The sequence below is a fragment of the Mus caroli genome, unplaced genomic scaffold (genome assembly GCF_978045245.1).
Source record: "Mus caroli unplaced genomic scaffold, Mus_caroli_1 scaffold_8, whole genome shotgun sequence".
Lineage (NCBI taxonomy): Eukaryota > Metazoa > Chordata > Mammalia > Rodentia > Muridae > Mus > Mus caroli.
The window spans coordinates 1,538,804-1,566,314 of record NW_028227263.1 but is presented as its reverse complement, the minus strand read 5'-3'; the positions used below and the strand labels follow the sequence as shown (position 1 = coordinate 1,566,314).

At 50.1% G+C, this 27,511-nt stretch overlaps 1 protein-coding gene across 2 annotated transcripts; it reads right to left on the bottom strand.

Annotated features, from left to right (window-relative positions):
• Positions 1 to 855: 855 nt before the first annotated feature.
• Positions 856 to 27,511, bottom strand: Nadsyn1 (NAD synthetase 1). 2 transcript variants are annotated; one of them, XM_021166825.3, is made up of 21 exons: positions 27,322 to 27,511; positions 25,840 to 25,900; positions 23,595 to 23,711; positions 20,937 to 20,990; positions 20,342 to 20,431; positions 18,163 to 18,214; positions 17,532 to 17,620; positions 17,268 to 17,385; positions 15,935 to 16,066; positions 13,627 to 13,701; positions 12,819 to 12,943; positions 12,248 to 12,296; positions 11,735 to 11,837; positions 10,757 to 10,925; positions 8,917 to 9,052; positions 8,101 to 8,207; positions 4,802 to 4,933; positions 4,050 to 4,119; positions 3,464 to 3,592; positions 2,833 to 3,009; positions 856 to 1,077 (listed from the first exon to the last, which is right to left on the bottom strand). In XM_021166825.3, the coding sequence occupies exons 1-21, from the start codon at positions 27,404 to 27,406 to the stop codon at positions 970 to 972; spliced, it is 2,178 nt and encodes a 725-aa protein (XP_021022484.1). In that variant the 5' UTR covers positions 27,407 to 27,511; the 3' UTR covers positions 856 to 969. The 2 variants fall into 2 exon arrangements, with proteins under 2 accessions (XP_021022484.1, XP_029335849.1); XM_029479989.2 differs by lacking the exon at positions 25,840 to 25,900.

Sequence of the window (27,511 nt, the reverse complement as noted above, 5' to 3'; positions counted from 1 at the left end):
ACAGATGAGGGGTAGAGGAGAGCCCTGGAAGGCCCTCTGGGCAGAGAAAGGGACTAGATGCCATCCCACATGAGCACTGCATTCAGACCTGGAAGGTTCCCACAGGATAAGGTAAGGGTAAGGATAGCTGGTTCCCTGACACCACACGAGCAAACTCAGCAGAACCATCCAGGTTCCCACTGGAACCCAGGGCAGGGAGGCAGGTGTGGGTGGAGGGGAGTGGCTTCTCAGGTTTTTCAGGTTTAAGATGCCCCTCTTTGGTCAGAAAGCATGTTACGTCACAGTTCTGTTACCCAGGCCCATCCCCACATGGGGCATCCTAGCCCATGATGGCCATACTCACACTGGAAAGCACTGTGACTGAGCAGCGTGACAGCACACTTGATGCTCAGTGGTTAACAATGCTTGTTACTTTCAGAGGACTGGGGTTCAGTTCCCAGTACCCATACCAGGTGGCTCACACCTGCCTGCACCTGCAGCTCCTGTGATTGATGTCCTCTTTTGGCCTTTGTGGGCATCCATACACACGCATATACATGTATGTACACATCAATAAGCTTATTTTGTGTTTAGAATTTTATGAGTTTTATTTTTACGTGCATGGCTATTTTGCCTACCTGCATGCCTGTGAAGCCACACTGGCTGCTCTCACAGAGGACCTGCATGCCTGTGAAGCCACACTGGCTGCTCTCACAGAGGACCCAAGTCTGATCCCCAGTACCCACAATCATCTTTAGCTCTAGTCCCAGAGGACCTAATGCCCTCTTCTGGCTTCTGTGGGTACCAGGCATGCATGTAGTACACAGACATATATGTAAAGCAAGAGACTATATATATAAAATAATAAAATACACCTTAAAAAGAACATTTTTGTTTATATTTTTTATGTCATTAGAATAAATCTCTCTTCCTTGAAAGGTAACTAAGATCTGGTCGGGCTGTGCCGGCCACCGCTGATCTGGATTCACATCAGAGGTCCTTGGGGAGGAGCTGTTTCCATATAGGTGATGGCTCTTTGAGGTGCTCCAGGACCTGTTCTTCCTGGGTCTGTGATTCTTTCCTCTCAAGCTGTAGAACCTGGAGAGAGAAGCCCATCAGAACCGTCTCTATCACCATTCAAAGAACCAGCGGCTGGAACTACCCACCAGGCCTGTGAAGGTTATGAAACGTCCAGGTATAGTGTACAGACGGTGCTGGGGAATGGATTGGCACAGGGGAGTGATTGGTGGCCACTGTGGATGGTGAGATTCCAGGTGCCTCTATTTCTGCCCACCGTGAGGCCACACAGCATCAAAATCCCTCGCTGATCTGTAGAAACTGCCGCCAAGTGGGTCTTTCTGGGAGGTAGAGTGGCCAAGCCTTTATTGCTACTAAAGAAGCCAGAGCTTGGTGCTAGAGAGATAACTTAGATGAGAGCACTTGCTGCTCTTCCAGGGGACCTGAGTTCAATTCCCAGTACTGATATCAAGCTTTCTATAAGCCCAGCTCCAGGAAATCCAGCCTCCATGGGCACTTTACTCACAGGCACATATCCATATGCATAGATACACACAATAGTTACAAAGAACAGCAGTAAATTAAACAGAGCTGATGGAGCTCCCACCCCCTGCCCTTGGCAGCTAAACTGTTCCGTTCCTGTGACTCAGTGACAACAGGATGCAGGGACAAAGCATGCTACATAGGCTACATCATCTACACAGGGTGCAGACCTGCCCATCCAGTGGGGACATAGGACCTAACATCCCGACTCATGTCTCTCAGCTTCCCAGTGGCCATTCTTCCTCCCACTGACTTCTACTGAGCCTTCTGAGTTACTAGGGGTGGCGTGGGGGGTGGTTCCCAAAGTCAGCTGGATACAAAGTCAGTTCTTTACAGGGAGAAGCCCAGAGGGTTTCCAGTACCATGCCAGCCTTCTTTGGCTGGGGTATTACTGATCAAAGGGACCGGATGAGTCTCTAAGGGGCACAGGACCATCTGGCAACATCCCTACCTTTTTCCTGATGTCAGAAGCACTGACCCCAGCCCAGTCGTGATGACTCTCATGATAACTAGACCATGATGACTTCCACCCATCAACAAGGAGGTAGGAAGTCCACCTTGCACCCTCAAAGTGCATGCCAGCCACATGGGGATCCTTGCCACAGCCAAGTCCCTGCCAGTTCCTTGTGGTCCCTTGGGTTCTGCAGCTCAGCACACTACTGTCCAAGGTTAGCCCTCTCTAATTGTGTCTCTGTGCTGAGCAGCTATCTCTTTTCAGCCGAGCAGAGCCTGGCTGGGAAGGAGCTGTGTCTAACTTGTCATCTGTGGGTGTTTCCACTGTGGTCTTAAGAAAAAAAAGGGAGGGAAGGAGCTAAGTCTGCTTTAACAAAGTTGTGTCACTTTTCACCCCAGTACTCCAGAGACAGAGGCGGGAGGGTCTCTACAAGTTTGAGCCCTGCAGGCTCTACATAGCAAGTTCTACAGGGCTACATAGAGAGAACCTGTCTCAAAAATATATATATATATATATCTGTGGCTGTGTATTCCTTTAATCCCAGCACTCAGGAGGCAAACATAGGCAGAACTCTATGAGTTCAAGACCCTTCTGGTCTACAAAACGAGTTCCAGTACAGCCAAGACTGTTACACAGAGAAACCCTGTCACAAAAACCAAACCAAATCAAACCAAAACTATTTATGTATATCTATGTGTATATACATACATACATATGTACATATAAAATAAAAAGAATCCATGGCATGCCATTTTGCATTTAAAAAAGTTTTTCTCCTCAAAGGAAGTCCCTGTATGTCCTCCCAGGCATGACACACAAAGCTCTCTGGCCGTGCCTACCTGGTTGTCAATGCAGAGGAACTGCCAGGGCCATCTCGTGTTGTACAGAAAGGGTCTCAGGTCAAACCTGTTGTCGTCAGGACTGTAGTTTTCAGCATGATATGCTGGTGTGAGGGTTGTCATCTTGTGTCTGTTCATGGAGTACTTTGAGAAAAATAGCTTCACCTTCTCAGCTACCTGGTGGGCAAGGGACACACGGGTTTCAGGTTAGAAAGGCAGGAAAGACACAGGGCTGAGAGTCAGGCTTTTGGGGAAAATAAGCAGCCAGCAGGTGTCAGGCCTGCCCACAGCTTCTCCTGACAGCAGTGTGGAGATGTATCAGCTGGGCTGGCGCTAGCTGAGCTGCAGGACTCTAGAGTCCTGGTTCTGATAGCCCAGAGCTGTGCTCCAGGAGGCCTCCAGGTGGGTTTATGTGCCCAGAAAGTCCTCTGGCCCGCAGAGCCCTACTGTATTCTGAGGCCTCTGTAATGCGCCAGCATACCTGCATGGCTGGCTCATACCTAGTTAACTTAGAGCAGCCAGGAATCCCCAAGCAGCTAAGGATGAAAGCCAAAAAATGTTATTGTGTGTAAAATGAGCTCATCTTGGGGTCATGCCCAGGTGGCTCAGCCTGATGTCACACATGCTTCACCTGTGTCGGTGTATAGTTGTCTCTCCACATGTTGAGCAGTTTGCAGAACATGCTGTAGGGGCCTGCCTTGGCGACCTTCCGGAGCCTGCCGAAGATGGAGAGTTCTGCGTACGTCATCCCCATGTCTTCCTATGAGGACAGAAATATGTTCAGAACGCAGTGGGGTGGTGCTGGGAGGGTCCTCACAGCCTCTGCATTTGGGGACCAAAGGTCCAGGGAGGTGAGGCTCCATGGGGCCGGAAATCGGTGCACAGCCAGGGATCTCAGAACCCACTGGGTGACAGGAAATATAGGTTTGGAAGATGAACAAAACCCTGCCAGGCATGGGAGGTGGCTGACTCTACTCCAAGGTTGCTGAGGTAGAGAACCTACTGTGGCGAACCTGCTTGTTTGCCCTCCTCACATTCCTTCTGATCCACATTATCTCCCCTTTCCTCAGCCCTAACCACAATGAGCAAGCTAAGTCAGAATGTCTGAGGTCAGTGATTCTGTCAGCCTGACTTAGCCAGGGGCCTGGGGCAGCAAGGTCTGGCTCCTTTTGGCAGAAGGATCCAGTGAGAAGGGGAGACACATCCACCATCATTACCTCATCCATCTGAGACACCTGCCCATCAGCTAAGGGCTCCAGCTCTGCAGTGGCCGGTGCTGACAGGATGCTGCAGGGAGACACACAGAGCCAGTCACCAGGGCTGCTAATGTGCTCAGGAGCTTTGGCAGGACATCCCTAGACAAACTGCAGTTGGGTTGGCCATGCCTGGCAGGGCCATGTCTGGGCTCATTCATGACCCAAAGGACAATGAATTAAGGGCAGAAGGATCTGACAAGCGCAGGACAGGGACCTTTCACTGCAGGGCTGTTAGGGTCAGAAGACTTAGCAGGGCAGGTATGGTGGGCTAGTCTGACACACTGCAGGACTCTTGGGAGGATCCCCAGTCTGTGGCTACGAGCTGCCAGGAACAAACTCTCTGTGACAAGCAAAGGGATCTCCACATATTGCTGAGGTCCCCTGTGGGCAAAACTGACTCTATGAGGGGAGCAAGGACACAGACATTTCCTGGTACTAGGAGCAATGCTGCAGTGGCCCGACAGGCTGATAGGCTGTGATGTCCTCAACAGATACCCAGAAATCAGCCTGTCAGGTGCCAGCACAGCCTCCCTGCCTTGAGACAGCTGCAGAAGAGCCAGTCTTGGAAGAACTGTCACTTAAGACACTTAGAACTGTGAGTGCAGGAACAGAAGCTGAAGGGCAGGGCACAGGGAGCTAAGAAGGGTGGCTGAGTAGGGCAAGTGTGACCCTGGTGGCCCAGGAGCCACAGGAACACTGGCAGGAACACTCACGTCTGCAGAACAGGAAGCTGGAAGCGCTCTGTGCAGAACTGGACAAAGGCTCTCAGGTCCGTCTTGCTGATGCCGCCTATGGGGTTGATGTCCGCACTGGAGCAGTCATACTTGGTCAGGTAGCCGAGGAGACTGTCAGGGAGAAAGGACAGTGTCCTCATGGTTCCTGGGGTATTGAGGGTTATAGGGTATACCAGTGCTGGCCAAGGGCTCCCTTCTTCCAGGGACCCTAGAAGTCAGAAGCCCAGCCCAGCCCTGGCCCTGGAGGAAGCCATCAAAGTTACACTGAGCACACTGGGTAGACACCTGTTTGGGCTCAGAATGCTTGGGCACTGCAATCAGCCACTTGGAACAGCTTGTCTAGAAGGCCAGGGTCAGCTAGGTGGAGCCAAAGGACAGAGGCCTTGGAAGGGAAGACAGGACCTGGCACAAGTACACACTCAGTCTGCTATCCACAGCTTTAGATCCAGGACCTCACATGGCACAAAGGTCCCTAAAGGTAAACTGACTCCAGACAGAGACAGACATGGATAACAGGGTGGGGTTGAGAGGCAACCACAGGCCTCCTCAGGGGGAGTAAGAATTAGAGAGCCAAGGCCACAGGGAGCCATCAAGGTGCTGATGGTTGGGAGAGTCCAGGGAGGGTGGGGTTGGTGGTGAGCATGGGGAGAGCTTCCAGGGGTCTGGAGGAGGTCCAGCAGTCTCAGCACTTCGAGGGCTTGGAGCAGCTACCCTGCAGTGACCGTGAGAACAACTCAGGGCTTACACACCTCCCAACCCACCCACTGCCACAGCTCTGTCCCAGGACACTGGGTTACTTGGTAAGATGACCTATCTCCCGGCTACATAGGAGTTTTTGCTGACCCAATGGCTCCAGGCTAAACTGGCAAATAGTGATGAATCTACTAGCCTCAGGTAAGCGTCTTCAGATAGGACAGAGGGATAGCACAACTGAGGTGGGACTCAGACTGCCACCAGCAGAGACACATCAGGGCCCATAACACATGCTAACTATACTTTCCATTGCTTCAGGGGCCCTGGTGGGATCTGGCTTCATCCCTTTACCTCCTGCTCAGGTGACACTAGTCATCAGCCATGGCTGCCTACAGTATACACCTGGCCATTGTTCTGGCCTCGCCCTAGCCTTCTGTTAGCAAGAACACACTCACCTATGAATCACCCACAGGCTTGGAACAACAGTCCTCTTTCAGAAGGCAGCCACCAAGTAGCTTGGCTAATGTTAGAAATCCAGGCTCGTAGGCTTTCCTGTCCCTCCCTGAGGGACGCTCCTGGGCCCAAGTTAATGTGTACAAATTACATGGACTGTACTGCAGCCCTGCATTTCTCCAGGAAAGTGAGATTTCTGGCAGGAATCAGAAGGTACCTGACAGACTGGGTTTACCTGTACCCCAAATACTGAGTGACCCAAAGCCCAGGAGGTGGCCCTTTACACCACCTGCCAGCAACATGTGGAACAAGATATATCCCTTGTAACATCACTGGGAGTAGGCCTGGCAAGCCGTGCCAGGCTGCTCTGTCCTGACCTGAACCCACTGCCAGTCTGTTTGCAGTAGAGGCCACAGCTGCAGGATAACTCTAAACCAAGTCCTAAGTCCTCTAGTAAGTCATCAAAAACACTCATGGAACTTATTGGGCCCAAGATGCCACAGGCACTATCTATCATCCTTGCGGCTGTGCCTCATCATCTCTCTTCCTCTTCAAGCTCCTGACTCACTGCTTCTCCTGGCACCATCTCTTGGAAAAAGAAAAAAAACCTTGGCAAAACAAAACAAACAAACAAACAAAAAACCCAAAGCTGGTTGCCACTGCAAAGGGGTGGCAACCCCATCATGCTCCTGTTTCCTCCTCTCAACCTACCCTCACTGGGGATTCTTACCTGCTCCTTAACAGCTCTGGGGAATGGCCCTGTAGGTAAAGCATTCTCTACACAATCATGAGGATCCAAGTTCAGATCCTCAGCACCCACATAAAGCTGGGCACAGTGGTAGCCATCTCTCCTATGAGTGATCCCAGCACTCCTATGGAGATAGAATTTCCAGAACCTTGGAGGGCAGCCAGCCTGGAGTACACAGTAGTGAACCACGACAGCCTGCCTCACACAAGATAGATGAGGACTGATACCGGAAGTTGTCCTCTGACCTCCACATGCATGCACACACACACACACACACACACACACACACTCACACAAAACTTGCTAGGTGTGGTGACACAATCCTATAATCCCAGTTCTCAGAAGGCAGGGGGATTGCTTCCAGTTTGAAGGCAGTCTGGGTTACATAGTAAGTTTGAAGCCACCAGTGCTTCATGGTAAAAAGCTGTCTCAAAGTCAAACCAAACCAAACTGTGAATGTCGGGGCTTGGGGTGGTGGTGGTGTATGTATAGTGGGTGGATGGATAGATGATTGAGGGCAAATGTAGATATATGTATGTATGTATGGATGGATGGATGGATGGATGAATGAATGTGTGTATGGATGTATGTATGAATGGATGGATGAGTAGGTGGATGGATATATGGATGTGAGGGTGAATGGACAGGTAGACAGATGTATGTATGGGTGGGTGGGATGTATGTATGTATGGGTGGAGTGTTTGTATGTATGTATGGGTGGATGGATGGATAAGCGGGTGGGGTGTATGTATGTATGCATGTATATATTGGTGGGTGGGCAGATGGATGGGGGATTGGCTGGTGAATGGGTGGTCAGACAGATGGGTGACTCAGTTCATAACTAGACAGGTGAAAAAGACTAATCAATGAATACATGATGTCTTAAAATTCCTCAGCTAATGAGGAGCACGTGGGAAAGCGTGGGAGCACGTTAGGAGGTGTGGCGGCTCACCCAAGGAAAGTGGGAAAACCGAGCCTGGGAAGGGGAGCTACCAGTCTCCACTGCTGGGTCAGAGGTTGGGTGGATTGTACTTGAAAACAAGAGAACCACTGGATGTTGTTAAAGCAAAGAACAAAGGGATCTGTCTTCAGTTCACATAGAAAAATAGCCATCTTGTTTGGAAACCTTTGCAATGACATGGCCTTTGATGCACAGGGCAGGAAAGAGAGAGAAGGCGGGGGTCCTAGCATGGCTGACAGGAGCTGGAGGTGACCAGGGACAAAGCAACCTGAGCTGCATGAGTGTGTGCGGAGCTGGGGAAAGACAGAAGGATCTTGGTCTGCACTCTCTGGATATCCTGATATTACAAGGAGACTGTCTTGAAAGGACCAAACTTCCTTTCGAGAGACTTGGGGTGCCCGAGTCCATCCCAGCCACACGCACCTCTCATCCACGTTGGCAGATCCAAGCACAAGAAGGCTTCCTCGAGCACCCCGAGACCAGAGGCTCAGCTGAGCAAACAGGTAGGCAAGGACCATCCTAATCCGAGCCTAGGTGAGGGAAAAAGGAAGTTATACTGTGCTAGGACCCAGGAAACAGCTGCACTACAATGCAATCCCAGCACAGGAGCAACCGAGTTAGAACACAAACAGGCTGAATTGAGCTGTGCCATGCCGTGCCATGCCGTGCCGTGCCGTGCCATGCTGGGAGAAGCCTCCCAGGTTCCTCCTACACCAGTCCACAGCAGGGGGATAGCACCAAGTATGACAGGAGGCCAGCACTGAGTAATGGCGGCCAGGAAGATATTCAGCAATGCCCTCCACACCATTTACCATTGGAGAGGCAGCCATGCACTCAAGGGACAAAGATGGCAATGCTGACACCCCAACAGACAAACCCTGGAACCTATTCTCTCCCTGCTGACATGTGGCATGTAGGCTAATCAAGGCAGCCCAGGGATGGGGCAGGGCCAGCCATGCCAGGCCTCGACGAAATTGCACAGGTCCCCACATACACCCGTGTGTGGTTATGCTCTGGCACACAGCCTCTCCAAGGCTCAGATGGGCACACACTCCCACAAGCACTTTCCCACACTCGCACACTCAAGAGACCTGCAAACCAAAGCATGGCTGTGTGGCCAGTGTCTCTAGTAGACTTGCAGGTTAATCCAGCACTGCCCATCTCATCCCCAGGCTCCTGTCTTCTGTTACCTTCCCCTTCACGTCTTTGTGAAGACCACAGCCAGGCTCAAACACACACCTGCACATTCTGCAAGGCCAGGTTCTCCCTGCTGCTCCCTCCGTGGGCTGAGAACTGAGGCAACTTCCCGGTCACCAGGCTGAAGATGCCCAAGACAACCTTCACAGCAGTGTCAATGCTCAGACTGATGTGGTAGCTGGAAGAGCAGGGGGAGGGGGCAGTACAGGCATGCTAAGACATTCTTTTTAAGTATCTTTTTGTTTTGTTTTGTTTTCCGAGACAGGGTTTCTCTGTATAGCCCTGGCTGTCCTGGGACTCACTTTGTAGACCAGGCTGGCCTGGAACTCAGAAATCTGGGAGTCTGCCTCCCAAGTGCTGGGACTAAAGGCGTGCGCCACCACCGCCCTGGGCTAAGACATTCTTAACTGCCATTTAAAAACATTTCTTGGGCCTGGGTGTAGGGGTGCATGCCTTTAATCCCAGCACTGGGGAGAAAGAGGCAGGTGGATTTCTGAGAGCTCCAGGTCAGCCAGAGCTCCAGAGCAAGACCTGTCTCCAAAGGGGAGAAATACACACACACACACATACACACACACACACACACACACACACACACATCCATCCCTTGGGGGCTGGAGAGATGGCTCATTAATTAAGAGCACTGACTACTTCTCCAAAGGACCTGAATTTGATTCCCAGCACCCACATGGGGGCTCATAATCGCCTGTAACTCCAGTTTCAGGGATTCAACACACTGTCACACATGCACACACCTATACTACATATATAATTAAAAAATAAATTAAAAACATTTTCCTATCACATGTATTGGAGGGGACACACATTCCCTGGCATGTGTGTGGAGTTCAGAGAACAACCTTTGGGAGTCAGTTCTCTCGTTACAGGATGTGTGTCCCAGGGATTGAATTCAGGCATCAGGCTCGGCGGCGAGCACCTTTACCCACTAGTTCTCTTTCTGGTCCTCTATTACCACACCTCAGCATGGGACTGAACCATGGTCAGCACAGTCACTACACTGTAAAACTGTTACTGCTCGCCACCCCAGAAAGAAATCCTGCTCAGCGGTCATCACTCTCCATTCCCACCTGCCCTGGCTTGACAATCGCCAGTCCACTGTCCGGACTAACAGATCTGCTAGGGAGATGCCGGACTGGGTAACTCACAGATACGGGAGTTGTGCATGCCATGGCCTTTGACACCTGCTGTGTTTCACCCAGTATGACAGTTCCAAGGGTCACTTATGCTGCAAAGGCACTCCACACCCTTTTACTTCAGAGTACTACTCTATAGTGTGCACAGACTGCATTTTGTTTAGCCATTCATCAGCCAATAGGCATTTGGGTCATTTCCTCTTCTCATTACCGTGACAAGCTGACAACCAGGGGCATCCTGTAGAGGGAACTGTTTGGACTTGTAACTCCTTTGGGCATAAGCCCAAGAACAGAACTGCTGGTGGGAGGCTTTTGGCTGTGTGACAGGCAGTTTCTTGTTCTTCCAAAGAGCCAGAATAAAAGAACATTCTGGGTGAGGCAGTCACACCTCTTGGAATGGTCTCCTTTGATCTTCCCTACACAGCCTGCAAGCTATGTCTAAAGCCTGATGGACCCGCTCTAAGGTATTCTGCAGATAGGAATATATTACTTGCATCTGCACCTCGTGGCAAGGCTGGGTGATGCATGTTTATGCATGCACGTGTGCGCACACGTGTGAACTGTATAGTGTACGTGTGAACTGTACGTGTGGCTTGGCTGTGCTGTTTCCTGACTCAGTCCCCAGCAAGCACTGCACTCAGCTGCCAGACGCACATGAAGACACCGCAGCCACAGCTCTGACCTTTGCCATGGTGCCAGTCTGAGCTCAGCAGAGGATAGAGTCCTACCTTCCAATCAGTTGAGCCAGTTTTGTGGCCCTGCTGTGGGTCTCCTGGGAGGAGTTCTCACTGGCCATGTAACAAGTAGTGAGCAGCCGTCCGCAGAGCTCCCGGGGATCCCGAGGGGTGTAGCTGCTTTCGTCCACCAGGTTCTGGACGTCTGTCAGCACTTGCTGATCTGGGGCCACCATAGCAGGATGAGAATCTCTATCTGCACAAAGTCTTGGCTTCCCTCCCAAGTGCCCATGCAGCCAGGTACCATCTTCCAAGTGCCAGCCTCTGTCTATCTCCCTGGGGCCTGTATAGGTCCTAGGTACCCTGGTCTGATCCTAAGCTCCTACACGTTAACTCCAGTCCATCTCTAGAGCTCACCCAGATACCCCTGGTTTGAGGTTAAGGTCACCAATCCATCTCCCACAGTTTATCTCCCAAGTTCCCTTACATCTAGCTCCCACTGATCATTCTAGAGAGCACAAATCTAGCCTGGTCTATTGCCCATAGTCCTAAAAAAAAAAAAAAAAAAAAGGGCAAGTCCCTCTCGCTAGTGCCTGCACACTGGCCCCTGTTCCCACGAGTTAGCTGTGTTAACTCACTGCTCTGTGTTGGGCTAACTGTGGTCTGTGCTGGGCTAACCTGTGTTTTGTGCTAGGCTAACCTTCTGCTCTTGTGTTGCTCAGGCTATTCTCAGTACCACTGCACCTATGGAGGAATAAGGTTCTAGGTTGCCAGGCCCCAAAACCCATGTCTGCCACCCCTCAGGGCTGCACTGTTGGCAGACAGTGGCAGGCAGACAAGGCCACATCTCTAACTGCCCAGGAATGGCTGTTACTGGCCTGGGTTTGGGGACTTGAGTAGGACAGGTGACATCTGTCCCCAGCAATGAAGCCCCCCTCACCCATCGTGCCCATGACCTGGGTTTCTCTTCTGCTCCCTGCCTGGTTCTGAACCTGACACCCTCCTCAGATTAATGGACGCCATGTCACCTACTTCCGCTCTTCACAGCATCGCAGACCAGGCAGCACATGGAGTAGACGATGCAGGCGCTGGCTGCACTGTCCACACCGCCACTCAGGGGTAGGAAAAATCCGGCCTGGAAGGGGCAACCAAGTACTGTGTGAACCAAGCTGCAAACAGGCTATGCCCCACTCGGTCTGCAGCCTAGCATAGCCCTGTGAGTCCCAGAGCCCTAAAGGAACGCAGGGCTCAGCACCATCCCCGAGGTGGACAAATGACACGTGACTGACTGAGGTTTCCTAAAGGACAGGAGACACTGTCCTGGGTCCCAGGCTATCTCTCCAGTCCTACAGTGAGCACACATCAGGAGATATGGGAGTTTCTACATCTTCAGACAGCTCCACAGACCACCAGTTTCAAAGCAGGTTTCACCCATCTGGCCTCTGGCCAGTTCACTCACATATACTCCCCCAAAGAAAAATATCATTAACCTACCCTGGATTCACACACCCAACTAGGAGAGCACATGAAGAAAAAACAGCCTACCTGTTTGCTCCGTCGAAGGAAGTCCCAGAGCCAGCAGGCAGGTCCGAGGCTGCAGAGGGGAGATGACAGTGTTGAGTCTGGAGCCTCAAGCCTGGCTCACTGCACCTATGCAGTAGCCTTGCATGGAGCCCCCAGAAGGCAGAGCAGAGATACAACTGGGCTATCTGCTATAAGCACACTTCATGTCAATTTAGGCATTTTTAGCTCTGAAACAAGTCTGGTGGAAATCCCCAGAGATACCTCATATAAAATGGGGACACTGAGATCTGGGGCAGTGCCTCAGAGGTTAAGATCACAGTACAAGGAGACTACCAAGAAGGACCAGGCAGCCTGGCCTGTTCAGTTATAGCATCTTTTTTTCCCCCTTAGACAAGTCTCACTATGTAGTTCTGGCTGTCCTTGAATTCACTATGTAGCAGCCACTGAATCTTTAACTTCGATGAAGCATAACACCTACCCTGGGCAGACTTTGGGAATCCTTGCAGGCCCTACACCTGACAAACATTGATGGCCACCAAGACGGTGGTGTCCACAAAGCAACAGGACCTAGGCCCAGGGGATGGGCACCCACCTTATCTCCTCCTCAGGCGTGTGGTATGTCCATTCCATAGGCTCTGACACTGGTTCCAACAAGTCTTCACTGACCGAAAGGGCAAAGTCCACCGTCACCCGGGGATATGGGTTCACCCTGGTTGCCTGTTGAGGGAGATGTCAGGACATAGCAACAGCTGCAGTTTGGAGCCTTCACGGGTGAGGCTCAGGACTCCAGCAGCCATCGGAGACACAGACAAGCCCATGGGGAAGTGGGAAGGACTGATCAAAGTTGAAAGGTGCTGACCAGTGCTTGCAAAGGCAGAGAGATTACAGAGCTTTCCTTGAACTGTGGGAAGGGAAGGGAGAACAGCCACTCAAGAGAGCAGTCCTCTTCAATAGCCTGAATGTGAGGGCCACTTGTGTGGGCCAGAGGATTTACTCCTGGGCAGACACACTCAGGAAAAAGAAACGTATGCTCACTCACAACTCTGGAGGAGTGGGTAGGCACCCAGTGCTATAGTACACTGGGTAGAATACCACTGTACCATGAAAAAGAGCAGAGCCCCATTATGCTTCCACATGGTGGACTCCAGGGATGCTAAACTTAATGAGAAGAGCCAGGCATACAACAGTTGATGTGGTGCAGTGCTATCTCTGAAAGTGTTCCCATGGTTACAGGCAGAAAGCAGACCAGTGGTGGCTAGGGATCAGGGGAAGGGAACAAGCTGGCATATCTCTGCTTGGCTCCACATGCTGGCCTCATGGCCTTGGCCAAGCCCACAGCATACTGGGGCACCTGCAAGGCCTGCCTGAGCACTCAGGCTGGCATCTCCTAGGGCACTTACCTCCAGGTTCCGAGATGAGATCTCTGCCCTGTAGCTCCTGACGTCCTCCAGGTCCAGGGTAGCAGTGAGAACCTCCTGGGTGGGGAAGCAGAGAGAAAGCACAGGATTGCTGTCTCATGTACAAGGGTTAAACCTTTCCCAGCAGGGGCTATGCACCCAGCATTGATCTCCTGAACCTTTTCCTCTTTAAAAAGGAAGTATTTTATTTTTATTCATGTGTGTGCCTGTGTGCATGTGCATGTGAATGCAGTTCCTGCAGAGGCCAGAAGAGGGCAGTGGAGTCCTGGTGCTAGAGTTACAGGTGATGGTGAGAGCTGTCTGACACAGATGCTGCTGTGACCTGAACTCTCTCCAGCTGCATCTGTCAGTAGACACCAGCACCTGGACTACATTTCCCAGCAACCCACCAGTTATAGCAGGAGACACAACTCTGTCAGAAACTTGGGGTAGGGGTGTTTTTTACTTGAAAGACACACAGAAAGCAACGGCTCCTTCTCCAACTCTGAATATAGCCATTTATAGATGGGATGGCTGGAACCACTGCAGCCATCCTATGAGCAGAGGAAGATGGGGGAGGAGACAGCATGGAGAGCAACATGGCAGCCAACACCCACATCTTCCAGGTGTTGGGCATGCAGTTCACCAGCCCCTCTGAGGATCGTGTGGTCCCCTGAGGTGGATTAGTGGGGTTTACACATGGCTGCCTTCCAACCCATCTGCTGAAGAACTGTGGTGGTACTTCCACTCTGTCCCTTGCCCGGCCGGCCTCATATGCTTAGAAAACCCCTTCCCACAGGAGGTAAGAGGCCCCCTCTGAGCTTCCCAACACCCGGGGCCCAAGTGGGATGTGATGGTTAATGCTGCTTGTCAGCTCAATACAATTTAGAATCACCAGGGAGCCAAATCGTTGGTCCTGCCTCAGAGGGAGTCTCTAGATTGGGTTTCCTGAGGTAGAAAGATGATCTCCGAGTATGGGTAGCACCAGCCATGGGCTGGAGTCCCAAACTGAATCAAAAGGAGAGAGGAAGCCGAGCACCTGTGCCCATCTCTGTGCTGGCTGACTGTGGATACGATGCGACCAGCCGCCTCACTCTCCTGCCTCCAGGCCTTCCCACCATGACTGACTGCACCCTCAAACTGTGAGACAAGGTAAACCCTCCCTCCCTAAAGAGCATCTGTCTGGCTTCTGTAACACTAATTACAAAAGTTACTATTGCAGGAGGAAGGCCTCCCTTTAAAGCAGGCTGTCCAGACCATGGAGAAACTGATAGGTCTTAGACCAAATTCCCCTAAGAATAATGTCCCCAGTTAAGCCTAATGATCACCATTCCTTATGACAGGACCAGGCCTAGTGTTTGCTAATCCTAGATTGGGGGCTTCATCCTGTCAGCTTCTAAAACAGGTCAAACAAGCCCCCACACACACCCCACATGGAACCAGGTGTCCCTGTGTCCCAGACACAGGGTATCTGCCCCAGTGTGTTCACAGCCTGGGGTCCTCCTCCCTAGCTCATTGTTGTAGGTATTTGATCACACAGTGAAACCCAAGATTGTGTTATTTACTGGGAAAAAAAAAACCAAAAAACTTGTTTCTAGTTTTGGTATGGCTCAGGACTTAGTATACACCTTTAATCTCAAATAATGAAGGTTAAGTTAATTTATAGAAGGAAGCACCCAAGTCTAGAAGTGATGTCTAACTGACAAATCAGAGAAAGATATGAGAGAGAGAGAGAGAGAGAGAGAGAGAGAGAGAGAGAGAGAGAGAGAGAGAGAAACAAGCTAGACATGCTAGACATGAGTGAAAACAGAATGAGCCAGAGAATGAGAAGTCAGATCAGAAGAGATGGCCAGTTAGTCTGAGGTCAAGTAGAACAATTCAGGAGAAGCCCAGAGAAGCCAAAGTGAATCAGTCAGCTTGGAGAGGAGTTTAAGTCAGAACAGCTGAGTTGAATCAGCCAGCCAGAGATCAGAAAGAGCTAGGAAGGGTGAGCTTATTCAGCAGGAAGTCTCAGAGGCTGAAAACATTCTAGGTCCTGATGAGATTATACAGGGGCTAAAATCTTCCAGGACTAGGCTGAGGTTAGCAGATGCAGGCACTAAGCCTCCAAGATGACATTTACATCAGGAGACTAAAAGCAGCGTTTACAGCCCATATTCAGCATAGACATTTTCCATTGCTCTATGTTCAGCCAAAACATGTCCTAGGGGAATCTCTCCTCACACTCAGGTGAGAGGGAGCTATACAGACGGGCAGTCAACTGACTTGGCAGTGTGAAGGTTGCTCCCCATTCCCTTGCTCAGCTCATTACCACATCATCCAATGAGAACTGAGTGCCCTGGGCAAAGATGCTCCCATTCATAGCAATCATGGCACACCCATCGTAGTAGAGACGGTCACCGTCGCAGCCCTTCTGGTTGGCCAGCAGGTAGATGCCACCATTCTAGAAGAAACACGGGTGACAGTATGGCTGTCAATGATGGAAATAACCTATGACTACCACTAGCATTGTACAGGATACCTAGATGCACCAGACTGCCATTCTCCACCTGGTCTCAAGATGCTATTGGCGTCCAGACTCTGACAGAAATGGTAGATGCAAGAAGGGACACAAAGCCCTATAGCTCCAATTCATGAGGCCTTACCAGATGTATTACAATTTCCTTCAAATTAAAACATCAGGAAGTCAATAATTTACAAGTCTCAGGAAGTTCCTGAAACTTACCAGATGCCCAAGGCCGCCCCCTCTCCATGATCACACAAACATTAAGGACTGCTGAGAGGCTCTCAGACCAGCCAAGCTGCCTGGAAGAGATTTTCTGACCTGTCAAACTGCCTGCAAGTTGTGAGGAGAGCTCCAGGACTCCAGCTTTTATGAGCTGTTGATGGACTTTGGTGATGTAGCTGCCTTTGATTCATCCCTGTTCATGTCTGTAACCCTAGAGTAACACCTACAATGCTGGGTAATTCCAATGGACCCATTGGTTTACCATGCTGAACATTGGTGGCATTGTTACTTTGGTCTCCTGTTGGTTCCCTATCTGGGGTGAGTAGACCTGTGTTGCATCTTCCTAAGAATCCTGTCACATGACACCAAGTATCAGGCATCCCATAGAATATTCACTTTTACTTTCCCTCAGCTCTCACTGCAGTGCTGCTGACTCTCTCTGACAGGACCACTACAGTGAGAGCAGTGTGATGGGGTAGTATTAAGCTTTGGGGCCACCAGAAGCACTGGTGACTTTGGGTGACCTCTGTAAGGGCTGGATGTTATCGCCCACTTGTGTCATGTCTATCTGCATCAAGAACTAACAGTTGTGTTCCACTGTGTTCAAGGTCAGTGGCAGGTACATGAAAGTTGATATGTATCTTTATGAGAACCACAGACAGGAGCAAACTTCTGGTTCCCTGTTGCAGCAGTGTCAACAGAATGTCAACAGGCTTTGAATGATGGCAGTTAGGGCTGGGTATCAGGAAGAGGAGTCTGGGAGGGACCAGGCATGGCAACGGAATACAGCTTGCAACCATAGCCTTAAGCATGTACCAGAAGTGGCTGAGCCCTGTCCAGGTGCCATTGCTCCTGGGGGCTCCCTGATAAACCCCTAACTTAGGACCGTGCTCTACCCTCCCTGCCCAATGCCCACCTTGGAGGTGGCCATGGTTACCAGATCCACTCTGGTATGGGCTTTGCGGAGCACGTGGTGGCTGCCCGAGGCATTGGTAATGATCTCCACACCATCCAGGCCCATGTCGACGTGGGGGCTGTGGAGAGAGTCAAGTGGAGTGACTGACGGCTCCTGTAGCCCTTTAGCTATCTATCTGGAGGGACATGACCTTAACTACAAAGCTTGGGTCCTCCCACTGGCTGGCCCAGGATGGGGAACGGATGACACAGAAAGCCGGCTGACCTGCGTGGTGTCCAGAGCTCCTCACAGATCTCACTCCCGACACAGGTGTCCTGGGTGGCCAGTACCACATCTCCAAAGGGCACAGTTTTCTGCAGTTGAGGACGGGGGGGGGGGGGGGGGGGGAGACCGCTTTAGATCCCAGGGCCACATACTGTGCTACACCGTGGTCTGATTTCCTGAAGGCTGACATACTGTTCTAGGCCTAAGGCTTTCGTTCCTCACCATAGGTGTACCCTGCCCCAGCATATACCACTACTCCTATTTCCCCACACAGCTTTACTATGGCTGCAACAGGCCTCTCCTCCACTCCATCTCCTGCCACCAAGGACGTCACCATTCACCAAGGCTGCAAAAAGAGCCAGAATCCCAGGTCCACAATATAGAAGAGGGACAAAGCTCAGAGATATGCCCACCACCAGCTGATTGTCTGTGGTTTCCTAGAACTGTCCCTGAATCGGAGTCTACCCTCTCAGGGCTGACTCCTGCAGCCTGGCTTGTAATCTTCGACACTCACCATGGAAGTTCCACTCTGTGCTTCCCACCTACCCAGCTATGATCTGTCTCTACCCAAGAGCTCCTCCTGCGTCCCACCCTCAGCCTGCACTGGCAGGAAGCCCTGGGGAGGATGCACCTGCTTTGTCAGGTCCTGTAACATCCGAGGGAGGACGTATTCCTCAGTTTGTCTGAAAGGAAAGAATCAAAACATGGAAAAGCTGAGACGAGTGGGTCCAAGTTCCACCCCATGCTGAGGCACTGCCGCTGGGGAGGTGAAACACATGAAGTGCTTGACTGCACTTATTCCACGCAGCAGCCAACAAGGTGCTCAGGGGTTGGGAAAACGCACTCCACTGAGTCTGAGATGTGGGAAAGCCAAAGGTGCCCAGGCACCCAGTTGTCCATAGGGTGCTGCACAGAGGGGTCAGAACGAAGTGTCGCAGGTCCCTGGGCCTGTGACAAGGCTGGGCCCGAGGTGGTTCTCAGACACTGCTGGAAGTTGCCGAAGAGCCAAGAACAAAAAAGGCCCGAAAGCTGAGGATGGGGTGGGGGTCTGCCTTAGCTCAGCAGTGACTGATTGTCCTTAGCTTAGTGGCAGTTATGGCTGGGAGGGCAGAGAGGCCTTCTATGGGAGACTTAGGCAGTGGCTCTGTAGGCAAAGGCCTTCTCTACACGTCCCACGGCAGTGGTAGATGAAAAAGACAGTCCTTGGTTCCAAACTGTTCATTTGTTGTTCATCATGGAAAATGGATGCATACCGACTTCTCAGGGTGGACCGGAGGTTAAATACCTTTTGTAGGAAGAAATGTCTAGGTAGGGAAGCTTATTGGTTAAATCCTTGGGGGCTCTAGATACCTCATTAGCATGGAGAACTCTTTACTGGGCCAGAACTCAGAGATCTGCATGCTCTGTTTCCTGAATGCTGAAATTAAAGGCATGTTCCATCTTGCCTGGGCCTAAGCTTTTCATGGCCACTATTCCTCAAGATTTGGACCAAAGCCAGGAGTGGTGACGTATGCCTTTAATCCCAGCACTCGGGAGGCAGAGGCAGGCGGATTTCTGAGTTCGAAGCTAGCCTGGTCTACAAAGTGAGTTCCAGGACAGCCAGGGCTATACAGAGAAACCCTGTCTTGAAAAACCAAATAATAATAATAATAATAAGATTTGGACCAAGAGCCTAACTATGACATTTTGGAATGGTAATGTATATCCTGTGACATTGGAGGTATGTACTTGGCTTTTCTGGTTTTTTATTTTATAAGGGATTACAGTTAAGTGATTGGATGACTCTCAGGAGAAACTTTGAACTTTGGACTTATAACACTGTTGAGACTGTTATAGACTATGGGACTAAATGTATTTTGCATTATGCTATGGCTTGGTATGGTCCCCATAGACTCATGTGTTTGTATAAGCCTACAGGGTTCAGGGAATGGAATGTGGGGGTTTGAATACGTTTGACCTTGGGAATGGCTATTAGGAGGTATGGCCTAGTAGGTTCATATATTTGAGATTACAAAAGCCCAAGCTAGGCCCAAGGGGCTCTCTCTTCCTGATGCCTGTGGATCCGAATGTAGAACTATCAACTAGTTCTCCAGCACCATGTCTACCTGTGTGGCGCCATGCTCCCAGCTAAGATGAAGCTGCACTAACTTTCTGAATCTGTAAACAAGCTCCAATTAAATGCTTACTTTTAAACAAATTATCATGGTGATGGTGTCTCTTCAGAGTAACTCTTCAGAGCAGGACTTCCCAAATGGGGGCATCTTGCCCCCTAGGAAACATTTGGTAAAGTGTGGAGTTCCATGTTCCCCAGGCTAACCTGGAGCTTGCTATGCAGTCAAGGTTGACATCAAGCACCAGGAAGAAAGGTGTGCACAACCATGCCTACCTAGCTCAGGATAATTTTGGTTAATAAACTCTACTCAGAGGTTGAGGTACCTCTGACCACCATATACTGCATAGGACAGTTCCCCCAACCCAAATGAAAAATGACCTGTTCCCAAAGGTCAAATGGACCATGCTGAGAGTTTTGCTATAAAGAACAATTTGAGACACAATGTCCGTCCACTTAAGAGTGACCAGTGACCAGTGACCACTGACTGGTGGCTGAGGTTTTATGGTTTCTTCTGGTTCAGATTTGAACTGACAGCATGGAATTTGACCATGTCTGAATGGCAGGAACAGTCCTCCCAGCCTCGCCACCCCCTTAGTGTCCTGTGGCTCACCTCCCAGCCGAGGCTGCATGTGCAGAGGACATTTAGTGAACAGTGTGTGGCTGGGACTACACTGCAGTTAAAGAACCTGCCACTCACCGGCTCCTGGCCCAGGGGGTGAACCAGCGCAGTTCCCGGTAGTTGCCTTCGTTGGCCAAGGCCATCTTGGGTCTGATGAGCAGGATCTTCCTACAGCAGGTGAAAAAACTGTTCACACCACACTCCTGGGACAAGCAGGCCTCTGCCACAAAATCTGTCCATAGGATAAGATAAGGCTACTGAGCTGGCTCAAGACCAGGGCCCTGAGCAAACCTACCTACCTCCCTTCCTCCCCCCTCCCTCCCTTCCTTCTTTCTCTAGGCTTAAGGTTTCTGTTTGGGGTGGGGGAAGAAATACTCCATGGCTCTATCCACCCAACATGTGCACTTTGCTGTAGCCTGGTGTGTGGAGGGTGGTTTGGAGGGGCATGGCAAGGAGACTTCCCCCACCTTATCTATTGTCAAGGTGGCAAGGATAAAAAACCCAAACAAACCCAACCTTGAGTCTCCTCCTCTAGCCTGAGTGAGCGTGGCTGAGCCCCAGAGAAGGAGAGTCATAGGAATTGCTGGGCCAGTATGCTGTGCTCAATAAGGGGCACCTCTCAAGGTATCCCCAACAAGAGCCAGGCACAGGTATGCCAGCTGCCCTCACCTACCTGTTGAGAAAGATGACTCTGCAGTTGTAGCGAACATTCCGGTGCATTATAGGCCTGCAGAAAGGAAGGAGGATGGATGCCTGTCTATCTTGTCACATGAGCACAGCAAGCAGAGGCAGTGGCACTAACTACAGAGTCAAGTGTTCTTATGTTGTGTATACACAGGTGTACACCCACGCATACACACGTGGATGGCAGAGGTCAACATCAGGCATCCTCCTATTCAGCTCCATCTTATGTTTGTCAAGATTAACCTTTACTTTTAATTTTGTGCCTGTATGGTCATGTGTGCATGGACATATGTGCACAAATACTTGTATGCACATTTATGTGCACGCATCTGTGTGCATGTGTATACGTAAGTGCACACACACTTGGGCATATGCATGAAGCAAGAGGTGTCAGATGCCCTGGAGCTGAAGTTGTCAGGTGGTGGTGATGTGGGCACTGGGAACTGAATGCAGAGAGTTTTCTCTAACCACTAAACCATCTCTCAAGCCGCTCCACTTTATTTTTTGAGGCAGGGTCTCTCACTGAGCCTGGGACTCACAGACCCAGACTCAGCGATTCCTCTACCCCACCTCTCAGCACTGGGGTTTCAAAAGCATCCCAATGTACGTGGGGCTTTTACATAGGTTCTGGAGATCTAACTGGGATCCTCAGACTTGCACAGCAAGCCCTTCATTAAGGCTCAGAGTTCGCACGTGTGTGTGTGTGTGTGTGTGTGTGTGTGTGTGTGTGTGTGTGTGTGTTTGTGTATGTGTGATGGAGAGCGTCAGGCACCTTCCACCTTGCTTGCCACAGGGTTTCCTGCTGTCTGGTTCAGATGCTTTGCATTGGTATGAGGCTTCCTCAGATCTTGTAGAAACTATTAAATCACTGCTTGCTCTGTTACCTCCTCATCTAGCCAGAGGCCCCCCTGCCCTTCATCTGTCAACATCCCCAGGCCTAGTCATGCCTCATGCATGGCCACTGTGAGCAACTCACGTCACGAGGCTTCCAGTCCTCTCTCAAGCCAAGTGACGCACATTGGGATGGGACTGGTGTGGTTTGGATTAGACAACAGTGTGCAGGGCATTGGATGCACAGATGCCATACAGAGAGCAGGGCTTCACCCCAGCACTCTGGAAGTGGAGGCAGGCGGATTAGATGCTTGGTGTCATACTCAGCTACATCAAGGCTAACCTGGGTTATATAAGACCGTCTCAGAGACACCAAACCAGGTTGGTGGTGAAATGGCTCAGAAGTTCTATCTTGAGGACTCAACATGGTGGAAGGAGAGAACTGACTCCCAACGGATTATTCTGATTTTCACAAGCATGCTGTGGCATGCAAATATACACAACACACAAAATAAAGACATTTAACAAAGTATTAGGAAAAAAACAAAAACAAAACAAAAATCCTGAATCAAACAAAACCAACCAACAACAAAAACAACAATCAAAAAAAATAACAAAGATCTCTTACTCTCTTCTCTAGCCCTCTTCCTCTCTCTCTCCCTTCCCTCCCTCTCTCCACATGGACATGGCAGGTCTCTCTCTCTTTCTACCTTCTCTCTTCCTCCCTGCCTTTCTACAATAAAGCTCTAAAACCATAAAAACAAAACAAAACAAAAAACAAAGGTCTTCTAACTAAAAGAAATCCTTCCAACAAAAACAGACACCACCAGATAATGAACAGAGGGGGACATTTTCAAGTTTAACCAGGAAGCAAAATTAAATAGCAGGCAATACACAAAGAAATGTTTTTCTTCATGTGGGAACAGGTTTTGACCTTTCATATATAAAGAACTCACCAACCAAATAAAAAATGAATACAGAGGCAATTTCATAACAGAACACAATAGCCACTGATAGGAAAACGTAATGAGAAAAATCAGGGGCTGGAGAAGAGATGCAGAGGCCCATCAACAGGGGATCCCTACACAAAGCACGGTCAGACACTCACGAGAAGGTTCTAGGCCAGTGTGCTGGGTGGCGCCATGCTTGAGGAACCCATGACACTTGAGGCTTCATGGCTTGCATGTTCCCATGCAGGGCTGTGAGGAACCTGCTGCCAAGCCAGCCCACCTGAGTTTCATCCTGAGGACACATGGTAGAAGGAGAGCTGACTCTAACAGGTTATTCTCTGATTTCCACATGCACGCTGTGGTTTGCAAGTATGCACAACAACACACAAAATAAGGAAATTTAACAAAACTCCTGAACCATACCAAACAATAACCAGCCCTGGCTAAGGCTAGAGTCATTGACAGATGAAGGGCAGAGTGCACACATCCTACCTCTGATCTTGTTTGGAAGGGCGTATTAGGGCAAGGAAGCCTTTGGGCAGGTGCGGAGGCAGCAGATGCATGCAGCTGTCCTAAGACTCACCATGAAGAAAACCATGCGGCAGGGCGTACATATAGCTTGCTTTTGTCAGTGAGCTCATGGGTACCCTGAAGCTCCTGGAAGAACTCAAAAACTGCTTCTAAGAGCTACTACCTTGGGGAGGGTAAGTTGGCCACAGGGCCAAACAAAACTCACATTCAACAAAAGGGCTTTGGTGTCTCACTAGGACTCCACACCCAGAATGAAGTGTTGGATGCAGGACCCCCTTGTACTCGCCTTTCTTCTGAGCTTCCCCTTCCTTCTGTACCCTCACGCTGGCACTTACATCCCCACATCACAGATGATGTCCTGAGTGACCGGAGAGTCCAGAAGAGCAGCCAGAATTTGGAGCGAATGCAGGAGAGTGTCTGATTCGTGATAATGATCCCAGCATCCATAGCCGCTGAAGAGAGAAGGAACAGGCCAGTGAGGGGCGAGGAGGGGCCCAAGGATACCATGACAAGTTGGGTCAGGTTTTTCTGAAGCCTCCCAGTTGAGGGAGCTATTAAGAATAATTCCAGGGTGGGCTGGTGAGATGGCTCAGTGGGTAAGAGCACCCGACTGCTCTTCCGAAGGTCCAGAGTTCAAATCCCAGCAACCACATGGTGGCTCACAACCACCCGAAGTGAGATCTGACGCCCTCTTCTGGTGTGTCTGAAGACAGCTACAGTGTACTTACATATAATAAATAAATCTTTAAAAAAAAAAAAAAGAAGAATTCCAGGGCTGGAGAGATGGCTTAGCAGTTAAGAACACTGACTGCTCTTCTGAAGGTCCTTAGGTCAAATACCAGCAACCACATGGTGGCTCACAACCACCTGTAATGACTCCCTCTTCTGGTGCGTCTGAAGACAGCTACAGTGTATTTATATATAATAATAAATAAATCTTTAAAAAAAAAAAAGAATAATTCCAATGAGGGACACAGACACTCTTGGATGGTGTGGGAGACCAAGCGTTTGTTTGAGTTGGGATTCTATGGGAAGACATTAGACTGGTGAAGCAGGTGAATCCAGGAGGATAAAGAAGGTGCCTGCGGTCTAATATGAAAGTGGGGGAGAGAAGGGCATGTCTGCTTCCCTTATGCCCACACAACGGATCAGTGGCTCTCAACCTTCTCAATGCTGTCACCCTTAATACAGTTCCTCATGACATGGCGACCCCCAACCACAAAATTATTCTGTTGCTACTTCTTAACTGCAATTTTGCTATTGCTATGAATCCTAATGTAAATACCTGATACAGACCCCCAAAGGGGTCGTGGCCCACATATTGAGAACCACTGCATTAGAGCACAGTAGGGAGGGAGACAAAGAAAGGAGAGGACATTCTGGAACCCAGGGCTGGCCAGGAGCCTCAAAGACAGACAGGAAACTAGCAGAGTTTAGCAGACAGCTGGTAGCTATCCCCAAACCAGAGAGGAGCTGCAGCTGGTAAGAGGCATACAAGGTGGTGGCCCACCAAGACAGCAGACGGTATCAAGGCATCGGTTTCTACCCTCACAAAAAGGGCACCAGGGAGAGACCATTAAAGATGCTGAGATTACAGAAGGAAACCTCTCCATGGCCAAATAGGAAAACAAAAACATGGGCTTAGCAAGATGGCTCAGTGGGTCAAGGCACTTGCCACCAATCTGACCCCGCCACACACACACCATACACACGCACACAAAGAGAGAATGTACACGTCCACAAATAAATACAATATTAAAAAAATTTAAAGGGATTGGAGAGATAGCTCAGTTGCTCTTGCAGAGGTCCTGGGTCCAACTGTAGCACCCACATGGTGGCTCACAACCATCTGTCTCATAGCTGTCCATAATACCAGTTCTCAGAGGATCCAACATGTTCTTCTTCTGGGCCTTTGTGGGCACCAGTCATGAAAAGAGATGTGCAAGCAAAATACCCATACATAAATCTAAAATATTTTTTAATTAAAAAAATAAACTGAAAAGCTGGAAAGGTGTCTCAGAACACAGACCACCCACCATGTTAAATACCACAGGACGCCACTGCATACAGCTCTGCAGCTGGAGCTATAAAATCAAGGTGTCTATCGAACTAATGTCTGCTACAGGTTGCTCCCTCCTTCAAATACGGTACCTCTAATAACTCCTCCAAATTCTGGCTCCGATCAGTTTGCAAAGAAGGCACCTGGCAGGTGGCAAGCAGGCTTCCTGGGTACTTTATATAATAAGATACCACTCACAGTGATTTAATGCCCTCCCCCAAGTCTGCCTCTAAACACCATCACCCTGGGATAGAGGAATGTTGGCAGGACATTGAAACCTTAGCATCAGGGAAGGTGAGGCAGGCTGGCTTTACGTTCAACCTCACTCCCCTATTGGACCATGAGGAAGCCTGAAGCTATCCAGCTTCCCCCACCTGCCCTGAACAAGGCCCACTCTCAAGCTGCTGCCATCCTAAATGCATCCTCTTGCTCTCAGTTCTGCCCCATTTCTTCCCATCTTTTGTTCCACTACCTGCCCTCCAAAGGGTGGGGATTGGGGCTGCCGGTGTGCTTAGCCATACCATATTTCTAGTTCTGGTCCAAGCCTGTATCTTGCACCTTTGCCTTTGGCAATTTGAATACCTATATGGAGAGAGAGGGAGGGAGAAGGATTCAGCAGCTAGGATACATTAAAAGGTAGAAAAAGCAGGCTGCTGCAGTAGATACAGCCAAAGCCAGGCTCCAACCCACTACAGCCCTTTCTGTTAACAGCAGAGGACAACAGGCACCTATACCCACGTGTAGGTACTCAGAAACAGGGAGGGTAGGGTGACCTTAGTACTGAGGAGGGTAAGCCACACCTTAATGGATAATCGTTAAGCAGACACCCAAATTGGCTATAAGGAAAAGCTGTAGACAGGATGTGAAGGCTTCCATCCCTAGGTTGGTGTCAGCATCCAGCACCCAGGTTGAGAGCTGCTGCCAACATGCAGGCAAGGCAGCCCATCTTCACCCCAAAGACATAGACTCTGACCACAAAAGCAGGTCAAAAAATACTTTAAAAATTAAAAACGCCTGGGCTAGCCAGATGTCTCCGTAGGTAAAGTCACTCGTTGGTAAGCCTGACAGTCTGAGTTCACTTAGACCAGTGGTTCTCAACCATCCTAATACCGTGACCCTTCAATAGAGGTCCTCATGTTGTGGTGACCGTCTGCCCCCCAACTAATTTTGCTGTTATAAACCATAATGTAAATATCTGAGAGGTTTGATATCTGATATTTGACCCTTGCCAAAGAGTCATTTGGCCCTCACAGGGGTTGTGGCTCACAGGCTGAGAACTGCTCACTCAGACCCACAAGGCGGAAGAGGACAGCTGACTCCTGCACGTTGTCCCCTGACCTCCACATGCACATCATGGCGTGCATATGTACATGCAATAAATAATACATTTGGGTTTTTGTTGTTGTTTTGCTTGTTTCTTGTTTTTACTATTTAGCCTTCCTGCAGAGGCTTCCAGCACAGATAACCTGAGGTGAGCAGTCTGCAGCTGGGCACAGAGTATTCCCAGTTCTATCTTCTGGGGGCAATGATGAGCTGACCTGAATGTCAACAATACAGGTATATGGAACGCCAACACCCTTCTCTGACCTGAGACCTCTTCTGGCTTCAGTATGCCTTCTCCCAATGCCCATCCATGAGGAATGTCCTCAGGAGCCCTAGAACACGGATCTCTAGTCTTTGCAAACGCCTAGATCTCACTGAAACAGTTCCAAGAATGCGCAGCCCTGCCCCAGGTAACCTTAGAGAGACCCACCAGATCCTAGAGGATGGCTGAGGGCAGTGTCTGCCTGGCTGGCAGGACACTCCTATCTCCACTCTTGCCTTGCTTCCTCATATGTCCCCCAAATTAGGAAGTCGCCCTGAAAGCTCACCAGGCATTCCCCTTCTATCTGTTCCCACGCCCAGCGCTGTGAGTCTCTCCTGGGCAAAGCTGGCCTGGACTGCCATGTCCTACTCATTGTGGACTTTGACTTCTTCCTGTCTCCTGCCACCCCAAAACTCACTCTTTAAAATCCTCTGGAAATTGCCCTCAAAGTCCAGGGCCCACTGATTGAGTGCACAGGTGGCCACGGTCACTTTCCGGCCCATGCTGGTTGCAGGTTCCAGGCTGGGACGGTGTAATAACGGAGACCACAGGGAAGATACTAGCTGGACTGTCCGGTCCACGCCTGCGTAGCGCGGTTTCCTAGAGGC